Below are 15,324 nucleotides of genomic sequence, written 5' to 3'. Positions count from 1 at the left end.
TTTTGGGAAGCGATGATCACTTTATTCCAGGCGATTTTCTTCTATTATTATTGCACGTGGCAGGAGCACAAACATGTTGATTTGTTCTCATTCTACCGGCATTCAAGAAAAAGTGTGTATAAGTAAATAATCGACCCATTTATCTCAAGCTTCCGTATACGATAACGAAGTAAGTTCCATTCTGTCCTCTTAATGACGTCATAGCGCGCACAGAATCATGGGAGAAAATCTCGGAACCTTGGGAATGGCATACCTTATAAAGGTACCTTGATCGTACATAAGGTGTGATTGTAAGATTTATTTAACAATGTTTAGCTATAACTTGGAGGAACGCGTTTATTTGTCGTTACCATGATGTCGCAATGCGCAACATTTACATCAACAACATACTCGATGCTACACGTGGATCACGAAGTTACACACCATATCATTAACTAGTGCGTACAAATACGCAAACACGATACAACGTTACAATATATATATATATATATATATATATATATATATATATATATATATATATATGTCAGAACATGGGTAAGAAAACAATAAATTAGTAGTAAATTAGAATATAAACACACACAAGAAATAAATACAGGGTTAAATTTAATAAAATACAACAGATTAGTAAAATATATGCCTTCGACATTCCGTCTCAGTTATAAATATCATTTCATAAATTGGTAATTGGTGGGCTCAAGACTGTGAATATTAAAGGAAAAGAAGTTGAGGTCAAATGTATGTCATTCGACCTTATAAAGAAAATTGGCTGTAATTAAAAACATTGTAGGCATTACTTACTTAAATGCAAAACACAATGCCTGCAGATTTTTTTTTGTCATTCTCCTAATCCTCAGGAAACAGTATGGCATAAATTTTATTCAATAAGACATCACAACCGTCTTAGAACCTTTAATAAAGTTATGATTCAGGAAACTATGTTTTGGGTTCTTGAAGATACGCATACAATTGCATTGATATCTAAGTTGGAATAAACTGTAATTTGATTTTATAATTGTGGCTGACTCGAAATGAACAGTTAACAAAAGACGTACATGCTTGAAACTAATTACATCAGAGTATTCCAGAATTTATTACCAGAATATTGCAAACTACAGAGTTGTTCATGAATATTCAGTACTAGTATTATCTACGGTATGATTTTAATATCAAACCAGTATCCCACATTTAATGGAGGAGAGATGCTTTTATCAGTTTCCTTGTTCATTGCTTTCCAGAAGATATACCTTTCTCCATGTTATAACGCCATCTAAAACAAAAACCACACCAGTTATTAACGCTACGATTCCTGAAGCGTGTGCCAGCGTAGCATGCTCGTCAACTTTATGTTCTCCTGTATATTCTGCCTCTGCTTTCATCCAGGTTGTGACTGTGATCCCTCCAGCGGCGAAAAACAGAACTGCTCCCGTACAACTGAAGAGAAGGTCCTAGAATAATTATAAGAATGATTTAGTTTTGTTGCTTCTACTACCTGACCTTTTGATTTGAGAGATTTCAAAAACTCTTAAGCTGCCATCACACGACCTTTATTTTGATATGGTTGAATATTGCCTATACAGTATAACGTCATTTCGCATCAAGTCCGGCCTGTTCGTTCAAAACGATGTACTGGGCCTGAACAAGAACAATCTCTAGGTAAGAAGGTTTCAAATAGCCTGTGGAAAACCTAATGTGAAAACCACTAGCGCCATCAAACGGCTGGATGCCAACTGTAAGTTACAAAACCATGGACATGTGCATTTTGCAATTAGTCCGCGGCCGACGTGAAACTCATTATATGATTTACTAAATTTATACAAATTACATTGTAGAGTGTGTTATTTGTATAACATTTGGTGTTTATATTGTAAAATATTAAAACCAATAAAAATCTCCTTGCTCGTTTTAAACATCTGTCAATAGTTTGTATTTCATGTTATGTATAATAAGTACCCGTAAGCATATTAAATTTATCTGAAGTCAGGAATTGTAAATGTGTGTATGGCTTGTGAAGAAGAAAGCAACTGGCATCAGGAAATGTGCATTTGTGTTGCCGGACCCTGTGGCCGAGTGGTTAGCACATCGCGCTGCGAAGCCAAGGGTCTCGGGTTCGAATCCCGCTCGGGCTTGGTTGTTTGTGAATGTCTATTCATCAATTTCATCATTCATACCCATCTTCGCAAATTAGTCAAGAGGCACAAAACGCGAAGTAAAATAAAGTAAATCAAGTGTGTTCAGTTGTCAGACATTTTTTTCTAGCTGCATATTGCAACACTAGCCTGCAGATTTCGTATTCGTTCGTGGATAAATTCACCTTCTACAGCCGGTACCTCATCACGAAGAAAGCAAGCTATCTATAGTAGAACCACAATCAAAAAACAGCGCAGAACCGCATCGCGTGTGGGAAAGGGCAGGGGGAAGGTGCCTTCAGCGCGGCCCACGTCAGTGTTGCCAGGCCTATTGATTTCTCGGGAGAATTCCTTTATAAACTATTGCTATGGAACTCCAACGGCCTGCTCAAAAACACGTTTCCTGCTCATCTTACGTGAACATGGAGGGGAGATGTAGAGTGGAACTCCACTCAGCTGTGAAAAGTGAAGTTTGAACTGTGAAATTATGCCAAACGATACTCAATTGTGCTAGCACATAATAATAATTATTATTTTATTACTATTGCTACATTACTATTTTTAGATGGTTGTATTTTATCCCACCTAAAGATCTATTTCTATTTTAGTTATTTTACGTTGTTTTTGTGCCTCTACGGGTAAGTACGACAATAAGGATGAATGAAAAACTGATGAAATGGATGAAGTGATACAAACACAGTGAAACGTCCATGCCTTACTAGCTAGAACCACTGACTTCGTAAAAGGTAAAAAGGTAAAGTGTTCCCCTGTGCATAGCACCACGCCATGAAGGCGTATAGGGGGTGTGGGGGTAACGCCCCACACTTTCTTGATCCGGTCGTGAGTGGGGGTGATGTGATCAGCATCACGCCCCTGACCGCCTTTACCCCCCCAGGGTTTCCCCCAGGTACCCATGTTATTCGACGCTGGGTAGGCGCCGGGGCCGCTTCCACCGTTAGAAAAGTTCCCGGATTTGAACCGGCCGGGGATCGAACCCGGGACCTTGAGCATGGTAGTCAGACGCGTTACCGACTGAGCCACCGCGGCCACAACTCACTGACTTCGTCACTGACTTCGTAGCGTGGGCAAATTATTTTATACATGTATATGTGTGTGTGTGTGTATTTCTAACAGATGGTAAGAATAGGTGGCACCCTAGCATAAGCGTTGTTATCTTCAATTATTGAGGAAGAGATGCTGTATAATTCACCAATGTATTTCACATACGTAATTCATTTTCTCATTATGGTGCAGGACGCGTGCCAACCCCTAACGATACCTGTACACCGAACACCAGCAGAAGGAAAATTGATTTGTTATTGTTAGGATTCGACTTGAAAGATTGTGAAAAATCATTTGTGAACACAACTTTCTACGATTTCCTGTCAACATTTTCTTGGCGAAAATAGAGGTGCTGAGAAAGGGCAAACTAGGGGATGTTTTTCATGACCCCTCTTAGATTTTACCACCGGAAGATGCGGAAGAGATGAAAGACGTTGGTCGGGTCCCTTGGATGTTTTACTTTTTGTTCGAAACACGTCCACTCCTGAAATGGAGATGTTCGGTTTATTTTCGCCCAACACAGGATGCTGGGTTTAGCACTATTGTTATATTTGTTACAAAAGTATCTGTGACGTTTATACCGTAAACAACGCTCACAGTGGCGTGCCTAGTATTTTCGAAAGTGAGGGATTATGTATACTTTTTCTTGGTAGTCAGCCCTCATTTTGTCATATTTTCCTACCTTTTTTAGGAATACTGGGCCAAAGGGGTGGTGGTTGTAACCCCCATCAACACAGTAGATTTTCGAAAGGGAGGGGTTATGTATACTTTTTCTTGGTAGTCAGCCCTCATTTTGTCATATTTTACTACCTTTGACGTTTTTTTTTTTTAGGAATGTTGGGCCAAGGGCGGGTTATAACCCCCATCAACCCCCCTTGGGCACGCCACTCAACGCACACCACTGAAGCAGGGGGCTTTTCTGTGACCCTTTGCTTTGCGACTCAAGGTTATTCACAACCTCTCTCTCGCCTGATAAAAATACATTGTTTCCCCCTCACTGGAAAAAAATCTGCCGATGTCCCCTTGCCCCTCCCCCGACCGTGAACGCGCCTGTCACCCCCTCCCCCCAGCGGCGGCGCCCGGATAAATCATCTAGGGGTGCTAAGGGGGTGCGAAAAGAAATTTAGGGGTGCGATGCTGAAAATAATGAAACAGGCATGCAACTTTTCAAAATTGGGGGAGCAAGGTGCCAAAAACTGGGCGGGTGTGGGGGGGGGCACGGACAGTTTACTTTCCCTTGGTAGATAAGGTTTAGCATAGCGGGGGGGGAAGTAGCAAAACGAGCAAGAGCGGGGGGCAACTGCATTCCTAATCGTCGCCTCTGATTAACATAAATTACTGACTGAAATGAAATTATGTGTGTGAAGTATATAACTTTAGATTGACATCCATTTTCCAGGGAGGCTGTGCCCCCCTTGCCCACCCCCTGGACGTCCATGATGAAACACAAAATTAAATTATCCTTCCTTGCCTTTTAAAACAATTTTTGAACCTTTTCAATGTAAGCAATGGAGGTACAAAATACATAGTACATTAATATGTATCTTCCGTCTGCCACTTCAGGACAAAACGTGAAGTGCACAGCTGGGCCTCTTCCTAACAGTTTTTGAAAGCCTGAAATTGTACGTTTACTGGTCATGTTACATGGAACAAACACATAGGTATTAACAAGAAAACTACCCTTCACGTTACAACTCGCATTAAATACAATTTCCCGATCACGACCTGGTGATACCCAATGTATATAGAGGATACCTTTGAAAGCAAAACTCAATATGCTGACCAAGGCAGAAATTTATTTTATTTTAAAACATAAATTAAACGTAAAGTTTCAACCTTCTAGCAAGGTCTTCTTCAGACTCTGTACTAAGTACATTTTTTTGTAGCCAGTACAGGAAAGTATGTATATGAGGAATCTCTCTCAGTGCTTGCCTGTTGCATCAGTACCTAACATTCGGCGCTCAATATGTTTCAGTTGAACGTAGGGGGGGGTGCGAAAGAAAATTAGGGGGTGCGCAAGCTCCCCCTTGGCGCCACCCCTGCCTCCCCCCTCGAGAACGTCGTTCATCCGCTACTATTAGATCATCGGATTTTGTAGCAGATCTTCTGGTTTCTCAAGGAACAATCTCCCGATTTTTTCAAGTCTGACCTGGCAACATTGCCCCGATCACTGATAACGACAGGGAAGATGCGCGAATGTTTTTCACCGAAGATTTTTTCCCTTGTGGTCGAACTATACCAGACCTCTACATTTCTAATAACCTTGATCGCACATTGCACTGTGGGTAAAACTCGGCAAACTAATGTTAGATCTGGAACATGTTTAAACTTGAACTTGCACCCAGTATTGAATATACAGAATAATACTGAATATTATTCTGCCTCATTCTGTTTGAGTTTTGTTTTATTTGCTAGCTGACTTCGTTTGCTGTCGGTTGCTGTTTATTTTTTATGGTCACATCAGCAGAAAAGAGAACCACAACCCGCTTTGAATTCAAGCCAAGTAACCAGTGTGCGAGTTAAGCTTTTTGCTTTGGAGAGAGATGGCCACTCAATGTCATATTTGTAACTTCATTTTGGAAAGTAGGTTCTTTTGGGTATTCGAAGTTTTTCGTAAGTCCACTTTATATACAGATAGGCTAATCAGGACTTTTTTGGTATGCATATTTGTATGCGTGTTAAAAGTCAGTAAATTAAACTTGCGATTCTAAGTAAATTAGGTCATTAAATCTAATGATAAGATTTACATGTAATTTAGTAACACTTGGTATGTTTACATTCTACAAACTCATACATAAAAAGAGCTATCGAAATAGTAACACAGAAAATTTGACCAAATTTCTATTTCTAAGTTCAAGCTTAACGTCTATCAGACTAACCTACCTAAACGTTTATTGTGAACACTTTAATACGTGTTAAATATCAGCACCAAGTCATGAAAACTTAATTCTTGTCTCGGTGAGGTTAATCAGTTGCAGAATGGTGTCCTTTAATCCACAAGGCCACGAAATATTTCATGTCTGAACCATTCATGGACACAAATGATTTTTCAATTTGTTTGTTACATAGTTAAAAAATTGGCTACAGCGAGATTGCACACTCTTTTCCGGTTTTATCAGTGGTATCTGATAAGCCGTTGGCAAGCTGTCAGGATTGAGCACAAAAAAATGAGGCGATGTTGTCAGATGTAAAATGTTCTCAAGCCGTTCTCACTTCTGTTGTGTTTAACCTAACCTAACCTATTTTAATTTCTCTCTCTTCTTGTCTAAAGGAAAAAACAGTTTTTTTCAGTGGCAACGTTGGATCAAAATCTATGAGCAAGACGGGTCAGTGAGATTTGTGCGCAATTCTGGATCTAAAGTGTGCGCAATTCGGTTGCGACTAAAAAATTGCATACAAAATGTTCTCAATTCCATTTTCTTTGAGGGGGATGACAACGTAATTCGCACACTGCAAGTAACTGTGTTAGTTTCTCATACAACTGTAACAGAGTTACTTGAGAGGTCTCTTTTTGTAGCATACCTATTGTAAAATATGTTTGAGTACTTACGGCCATGGGTGGTAGAGGTTTCTTAGCAATGCGACACACGAGTGTGACTATCGTTATCAGCAAATATCCTCCATAGGTTGTGCAGATTATGTAGATTTCCGTTATTTTCGTCTTGTGAGATAAGATGGTTATCAGCACTTCCAGGTCGCTGCTTAGGGCCACACACAGCAGCGATAGAATCTGAAAGATGAGAAAAATTGCTCTTTAGATACTTCATGCTGCTGTACCCAAAGTTTAATTCATCCTCGTCATCTCATTACATATTCACGCTTTTTTTTACTTTGTATTTTATTATCGTCATCAACTCTTAATTTCACGTTACGCCCTTTATACATTTTGCAAAATGTTATTTTGGAATTTTCATGTCTGATGACGTCATAACAACAACGTATCCACTTGTATGTAGTTCACTAATGGAAGTCTGCTAACAATATTTTTTCTTGTTATACATTTAAATTACATACTTTAAAATCGCAAAATTTTGACTATGCTAATTTAAGGGGCGATGCTCATCATATTTTAGAATGTCCTGTTCACGCAGAGAAACGAAAGATTTTGTTCAAAGCATTATCAAAAATTAATGTCTCTTTTCTCATAAATTTGACATTATTGTGCGCACCAGACATTCGCATTGGATGTATTGTACTTGTTTTGGACAAGCTAATATGAAATTGTATTTTTTATAATGAATGAGTGAATGTAGTTTTATAGAAACATGTTATTAATGTATTTGTACAGAGTGATCACAAAGTCCCATTACCCCCTATCACGTGTCCACATCGTCATAGATGGTCGCATTGTATTAATGTGAGGTCATGGCAAAGGACAACTCGGAGGTAGTGTGACTATTCGTTATGATTTAGTCCAGAGTGTCTGTGTGTACACCATCGTTTTCATAACAGAGTATGATTCTCCGCCATGTACGTTGGGAAATTCTCCTCAACATTGCATGCGTGATGGTTTAGATGTAGATCCTGCAACAATAAGAAACAACAATTCATTAACATCTATGTAATACATAGGGGGTAATGGGACTTTGTGATCACTCTGTACTTATACAGATTATTTATATCAAATAGAGATTTATATCAAAAGTGTCTCTTTACGTACTCGAAATATATGCTGGTCGTGCACATCCAAATGTAAAGCTGTATGTCCAGTTGTTGATGATCTATTTATATATAAATTTATTAAATGAATGTTAATAGGATTCTTATAATGTGTTATAGTGTCATCTGCTGCATATTGAATGTCTTTAATGCATTCCTTTAAAATATATTCATTGTTACGGTTCCTCAGACAATGGACATAGTCCATTACATTGAAAAATAAAAGAATTATTGTCACTAACATCCAGGGAACCAAAGAGTATTTTCAGTGTTCTTTAGGTCTTGGTTGAGTTGAGTAATATTACTTTCTGTAAATTAGTTTCTTCAATAGTTTAAGGCCCCGTCATTGATATTACTCCATTCTCTTCATGTTTTCTGCTGCACAGAACAACGTGAATAATTTACTTACAAGTTCGATAACTTTTACGGATAGCCTTGGAGAGAAAAAATCTTTTCTTCTTACATACGGGCAAACGTTGGTCATGACGTCCTGATGTTTCTGTCCTGAAATAGAGAAACACAAATTTACATGCTTTTGTATTCATTACGTTCAGGAATTTTTGTTTCGACGTAGGTGAGTACGTCGTAAATTTGCATAAAACTGGTCTGGGTTACCTTTCCCCTCCAATAAAGACCAGGATGTAAAATTGTAGGCGATTTGCAAAATCACACAACTCCAAATGACATTGATTTGGACATACTTCAAGTCCTGATTCGAATGCCATTTCACTTCAAAGAAAGTTCCCGAAATCATTTTCCATCTGACAACCATGTGTCATGTCCACGTGGAGTCCAGAATATCCTCCCCTCAAACCTTTCCCACCAATAGCGTCCGTTTTATGAACTGACAGTACTTGTCAAGTCCACGTGGAGTAAATGAGATGTTGCCAACTCAGTTTCTTTAGAGATTTCATAACGTGAGGTTGCGGTTATTTTTGATAGGTTGTGTTATTGTGTCGTGCTATTGTTTTTAATACAATATGGAGACATTGGGGGTATAACGTCGTCGCAGTTCGTGTTGTATGTCTAAACACTGCAGGTAAAAGTAGCAACAGCGCTTCTCAGAAAAACAGGCCTGCTTTCCCTCGAGCTATGTCAAAGATACCGAACTGGCGTTCCAATCAGGACTTGAACTTTACCTGTATACATTCAAAATATTATACCGGGTGGCCAGAATTAAACTTACCCAACTCAGAGCCCTCTGTAGCCTGTTTGAGGCATCGTAGAACTCTGACATTTGGTGAATCCACTATTAAGACCATGGCGAAGAGGATGGCGATACAAAAAAATAGTTCAATTTTCCTCCACCAGGTTGAAATGTGGCGCTGTATTTCCATGATGGGTTGTACAAAATTAATTAGAAAGACATTTGTTAGTGGCTGGAAGTTGCGAGAAAATAATATCTCGTTTATTGCAAGATTGCAAGGTAAAGGCAAATCCATAACCAATTGGAGCAGTTTACGCCATTATTACAACCCATCATGAAAGTACAGCGCCACATTTCAACCTGGTGGCGGAAAATATAATTATTTTTATCGCCATCCTCTTCCCCATGATCTGCATAGTGGATTCACCAAATTTCATAGTTCTACGATGCCTCAAGAGGGCTCTGAGTTGGGTAACTTTAATTCTGGCCACCCAGTATGTGTCTCATCTTGGTGTGGCTTTTCGTAACCTTCAACACGATGAGACAAGTTCTCACATTTATTTGACTTCAGCTTTGTTGAGAGGGACGGAAAGGAGGGAGTGAGCTAGGCAAGAGGCCTCGTCGGTCGGGTTCGTGCAGTGGGAAATATCTCGTCACATGACGTGCAGCCATGGTTGAGAAAAGAGGAGACGGCTCCTCCGCCCCTGCTCTGCTGCTTACTAGCCTTGAGGTGCAGGCGGGAATTTCGCCCCGCACGGAGCACCTTCTGGCCTTCACAGGTGCAAGCGAGTTGTTATACGCGGATGATAATATAAATGTGGACTGTGCAAATATTCTAGATTAGTTGCGCCAAAAAAATAAAATGGATTCTTTCATGAAATTTATTCGCTAATCGGCTGTACAAGTCCTCCAGATTTAGAGTTTTCTCGTCCGAGTTGGTAACCCTGTTCAAGCCCTTTCAAGGATAGTTCAAAAAGTAAGTTAACGCATATGTAGGAAATGAGTTACAGCACCGCAAGAATATAGGTCGGTTTCATGTGACGTCAAAATGCGCATAGCCGCCATGTTTGTGGCCAATTTTATTTTAGTTTACAATGAAATATCAACCACGTAGTGTTCGTTACATCAGCGCCACTGCACGTTTGGTTTAATCACAAATGTTGGCGTCAGTATCTTCTTAGTATATTTACAAGAACTGGCCTCAATCACGCCTGCTCGAAGCCATAATGCAACAGTTTGTGACGTAGGTGAAACACACTTATAGTGTTATTATCCTTAAAATACAAGACCTATATGTGACTTCATCCGATACAGGAATGCTCACAGATGAGTCCATTAGGAGTAGCGAAGAGTTATCGATTTACAAGTAAAGACGTCATTTTAGTCATGAAATTTCGTTCAGCCTCTCTTCAAACTAAAATAACAATAAACGAGTAGTAACATTCGAAATTAATAATTAATACATACAGAAAGGAGTTCACATTAATATTTTCGAAACCAAGAGGATAATAAAAATATAACGTTTTTCAATCAATCAAGTAGATAACTCATAGTATTTTATGTGCATTACAAGCAGATTTTACCCGTTAAATAAATATCATGTTTATTATTTACTCCTTCTTAAACAAAAATAATTAATCGTAGTCTTGATAGTACAGTGGGATGCACAAGTGTTGCTCGGCAATTTGTCCACGACTATTTTCGTTAATTTTCCTCTTGAATCCTGCAATGGACTCTTACGTTATCTAGTACAGAGGTTGTCATCTGTTTGATTGGCGTTCTGTTCCAATATTTGAAGCTCTCATTGGCTAAAACGAAGAAATATGATGGCAGGTTGCTTGCTAATACTTAGGCATCCCACTGTATAAATCTTCTTCCCAGGCCTAAACTTATTTCCAATTACCTCTTGAAAGAAAGTAAACCAAATGCCACTGGAGAACTTTCGTTATTCAATAGTGCAAAAACATCCCTTACCTACGTTAGAAGCAAGAGACACACAGCAGCTCCTTACGAACTCACCTGTATTATTCCACCTTGGAAGCGTATGCTACAGGCTATTCAGTTCAAAGAGCATATATACGCTCTTTGATTCAGTCTTGCGGTTCGTGAAATTAAGAACTTTATTTTCACCATAGCTTTCTCCAGCGATTACGTAATCCTATTTTGAATGAAAATTGTGAAAGAGATTGGAATAAATATTTATCCAAATCATCTGTGTAAGATTACTCTCCACACTTCTTGGGAAACATAGCAAAGTTCATCAGCGAAGAGCAGTGGCAGGAAATGATATATTCACACAGATTAGACAAAGCAACTTTGTAATCACTGAAGTGCGTAGGGCAAGTACTGGAAAAGTGCCTATATTGCAGAACGCACTGCTTCATGTACTGAAAAGGCTCACTTTCTCTGTAAATAATTATCTTTCTCTTAATTTTGTGAAGAAACTATGCGAGAAGATTTTCATAAACTGATAATTAGGCTATCGCAAAGACATCCTATTTTATCAGTTCAAATTGTGACAGCGTGATCGTTTACTTGCCCCAGTCTTGTTTTTTCTATGTAATTATGTGGTGCATGATTATCAACTACTTATTTTCCGATTTGATAAGTGTGTTGAAGTTCACGTTCGTTCTCGTTTTTGTTTGTGGATCTTCTTCATTCAGGCTTGTTTCTAAAATTAGCCACAAGGGGCAGAAAAGTGACGAGAATTAACAAAACTGTGTATAATACAGACTCTGTTAATTTGTCACCTCATGCACCACTAGAACCTCTTGTACAAAATCTTGCATTAGTTTTGTACTACTAAATAAAATCATAGTAGGTTTTTGTACCAACCGATTTAACAACGAAAATTAAGATAAGAATGGGTCGGTGGAGTATAATACCAGATGCACATCAGCGGTTTTCAGCGAAAATATTCAAAAAATATAGTATGACGAAAGCCCATATCAATTATTTGGAAAAGTAATGTAATACTATTAGTATATATTTGCAAATCAGAACTATTATATCCTTAATATATTATATTAAACATAATTGAAGATAATTAACAGTGTGCTCATATTGTGTTTTGTTTGTTAAATAAATATTAAACATTTATCATCGTATTATATCACGACTACGTCAGTAAATATTCATAATTCTTATCTGTCCGAATAATTATGTGACTCACCGTAAGTGTATATATATATATATATATATCTCATGCGTTACGTATGTTGTATGTTATATGTATTGTACGTGAATGAATGAATGTGTTTGTATATTTCCATGTAATTTCTATTGTATTAATCAAACACAGTGTACGCCTTCTGTAATTGGAGGTTCAATCCTCTGTAGAAGTGCAAAGCATAAATAAATAAATAAATAAACTTCCAGTTATGAACCAGATGAGAAAGTTTCTTACTTAGTGCATGGTTAAATAGTCCATTCTTTTCATAGTCGAGTAGTGTCAGTTTTGCATAATTTTAAATTCAAAAGTGTCTTATCCATACTTGCGATTATTAGAGATCCATTTTTGCATAGTTTCAAAAATTCCGATTAACTTCGATTTATGAATATAATTTAAAATGTCTCGCGTAATAATTCCGTTCTAGTAACGTTTTAGTGCTCATTGAATTAACCATAAAAGCATCATTCGTCATCAATAAAGAGTACCTTTTTATGCAAGTGTGTATGTATTTTGATGCACCAAAAAGTCCATCGTTAGCAGTTTATGAACCATTCCACAAAAATGTCAACCTTGATGGTCAAAATGAAATTATATAATAGTCCAGAGCAGTGTGCTTTACATTGTTTTAAACGAGAACATCTTTAGATTGCGGATATACGATATATGTGTTTTTAAACTCTAAAATTTTTCTGTAGAAAATTACATCAAGTACTATTCCACTAACTTTGATTAAGAAAATCCAGATTCATAGTTTGGCAGTTGTGTCAGTCTGTTATCTTCAAATTTATTTGTATATTGTGCTGGGAGAATACATTTGATGAAATTTTGCTATGCAAGAATAAATACTATAAATTTCCTTGGCTATATTTTTTGATGTCTCGTGAATGGTGCACAAAGAAATAAAATATAAATTAAACTGCATCTAAAGTGTCAGTCTGTTCGATATTGCGTTAATTAGTTGTTTTTTTTTGTTTTTTTTTGTATCTATTATTGCGAGAGTTATGTCTCGTAACCATCCACATTTCGAACAAAATCTGTTACATTTTCACTTGCATGTCCAAACGTAAAGTTAGTAGTCATTTTCGTCTAAATTAATTCATCATTGACAAATATTATAAATACCTGGCAAAGTGTTCTGCTATTGGACGACGGTAAATTCTGTGCTGAAGGTCACATTGGTAACTGTCGAAAATGTTGTAGAAAACGCCAAAACATTTTCAACTCTCTGCTGCAAATTTGACGTCCGCCATCGTTACAGCAATGGAATTGTATCTTATCTTGGCAAGATTATATTGAATTCGCGTGGAATAAGTGCGATAGATAAGCGCATTATCAGAATCGAGCGAGTTTTCTTTGTTCAAACAGTGGCCGCGGTGGCTCAGTCGGTAACGCGTCTGACTACCATGCTAAAAGTCCCGGGTTCGATCCACGGCCGGTTCAAACCCGGAACTTTTCTAACGGTGGAAGCGGCCCCGGCGCCTACCCAGCGTCGAATAACATGGGTACCTGGGGGAAACCCTGGGGGGTAAAGGCGGTCAGGGGCGTGATGCTGATCACATCACCCCTACTCACGACCGGATCAAGAAAGTGTGGGGCGTTACCCCCACACCCCCTATACGCCTTCATGGCGTGGTGCTAAGCACAGGGGAACACTTTACCTTTACCTTTACCTTACATCCTATGAGTTATTAAGCGATGGATTTTTATGTATGGTGGTGCAGAAGTTGTCAACAGCTTGTCTTGAGTTTTATTTTAATTCTTGAAGCTCTTATTGGGTCAAATAAAGTGCACGAACATGGTGATGGACAATTTACACGGCAATACTCATTGATCCCACTGTACAGTTATGTTACATTTAATAATGAATGGTAACAAACTATATCCCAGTCGAACATCTGGATTGACTATCAAACTTGTCAAATTTATTGGAAACTGAATCTTTAAATTATATAAGGCTTTGTATATTCCTTTCTCTATCATATATTTGGCATTCTGGTCAGGGTGATTCATATAAAACTGACACCTTTCAGTATCAAAGCATGTGAACAATAATAAAGCTAGCAACAAGTTATTACATCTGAAATGTAGCATAGATATGGGAGTTTAATACCTTTACACTACACGCTGAAACTGTCCCACCCCCTTCCCCTTCCAGAATATTATCCGGTCCTGATCAGCGTCACGGACTCATTTGATGCATGGCACAAGGTGTCAACCTGCTGAAAATAGCTTTTACGCAACTCTGTCGTTCAGTTGCTCAACAAACACCATGAAAATATGTAGCACGTACTGTATCCTTGCAATGACTGAGCCAGTTTTAGCGACGAAAGCTACCAAATTCTGCACAGCTGCGTACTCTCTTGACGATGTATGAATCTCCCAGATGTCCTGCGTCGTGTGAAACAAACTTGGAGAAATACGAGGTATTCTTGTTTCAATAAAACGGCAAAGAAATGTGCTAGTTTTATATGAATCACCCTGTATAATGCACGTTTGCACTTTCTCAGCCACATTTACTTCTCGTATTATTCTTTATTTAAATTCTGAGTAAATGTTTAGTACATAAATGTCCCGATCGTAGTCTGTTAATTGACACTATTACATTTGTAGTAACACTGTTCGTGTGGGTTGAATTGATCTACATGATTCACCAACTCTTACAGGTTCATGTCCACACCAATCATACCTGAATGTTTTGTGTGTGGCCACTGATGAACCAAAATGTGCTTGCCTGTTGGGCCGAGATGGGTCTTGTCTAATTTGTACGATGCACGCCAAAGAAAATGATAGTACTTACTGAGTGTCGCTTTATCACAAACCCATACCTCTGGAGTAGAGGACCATATTGTATTCCATAAGGTGATTCGACTCGGATGATTGCAAATGACACTCACTGATAATAACGAACATATATTGACTAAAACAAAAGATTACATTTATGTACAAACTTGCTGCAATGCAACGCGATGGGCGGAATGAAATCACCGCCCACACTCCGCCATATTGTCTCGCAAACTGACTGAGCGTTACTCTCTCTCTTTGTTCGAGAGTAAAAATAAAACAAAACTGAAAGCCCCTGACATCTATTGATAATAATATGAATCATATCAATTATGACTTGAGACAATACCAGTCTTTCAAGTTTATCTTGTTCA

The 15,324-nt window shown here is 38.3% G+C and overlaps 2 protein-coding genes across 4 annotated transcripts in view; one reads left to right on the top strand and one right to left on the bottom strand.

Moving 5' to 3' along the window:
• The window catches only part of Adsl (adenylosuccinate lyase), a 521,028-nt gene that overhangs the window by 213,792 nt on the left and 291,912 nt on the right, over positions 1-15,324 (top strand). The gene's annotated exons all lie outside the window — the stretch shown is intronic.
• On the bottom strand, positions 539-15,163 carry LOC145978016 (uncharacterized). Of its 3 annotated transcripts, none has more exons than XM_083110399.1 (4): positions 14,967-15,163; positions 8,260-8,354; positions 6,742-6,921; positions 539-1,448 (listed from the first exon to the last, which is right to left on the bottom strand). In XM_083110399.1, the coding sequence occupies exons 2-4, from the start codon at positions 8,332-8,334 to the stop codon at positions 1,212-1,214; spliced, it is 492 nt and encodes a 163-aa protein (XP_082966525.1). In that variant the 5' UTR covers positions 8,335-8,354; positions 14,967-15,163; the 3' UTR covers positions 539-1,211. The 3 variants fall into 3 exon arrangements, with proteins under 3 accessions (XP_082966525.1, XP_082966524.1, XP_082966523.1); XM_083110398.1 differs by lacking the exon at positions 14,967-15,163 and adding an exon at positions 13,292-13,423; XM_083110397.1 differs by lacking the exons at positions 8,260-8,354; positions 14,967-15,163 and adding an exon at positions 7,852-8,237.

The sequence above is a fragment of the Lepisma saccharinum genome, chromosome 24 (genome assembly GCF_977018435.1).
Source record: "Lepisma saccharinum chromosome 24, izLepSacc3.1, whole genome shotgun sequence".
Lineage (NCBI taxonomy): Eukaryota > Metazoa > Arthropoda > Insecta > Zygentoma > Lepismatidae > Lepisma > Lepisma saccharinum.
The sequence above is the reverse complement of the archived record's forward strand: the minus strand, read 5'-3'. Positions and strand labels throughout refer to the sequence as shown.

What these genes read in the sequence shown, in the direction of transcription:
- LOC145978016 (XM_083110397.1), bottom strand. Translation starts at nt 8,094, where the DNA reads ATGTTAGTGACAATAATTCTTTTATTTTTCAATGTAATGGACTATGTC. An exon ending in ACGACCAGCATATATTTCGA is followed by an intron (nt 6,922 to 7,851) that starts GTACGTAAAGAG and finishes CTCATCTTTCAG; the next exon opens with ATTCTATCGCTGCTGTGTGT. An exon ending in AACCTCTACCACCCATGGCC is followed by an intron (nt 1,449 to 6,741) that starts GTAAGTACTCAA and finishes TAATTATTCTAG; the next exon opens with GACCTTCTCTTCAGTTGTAC.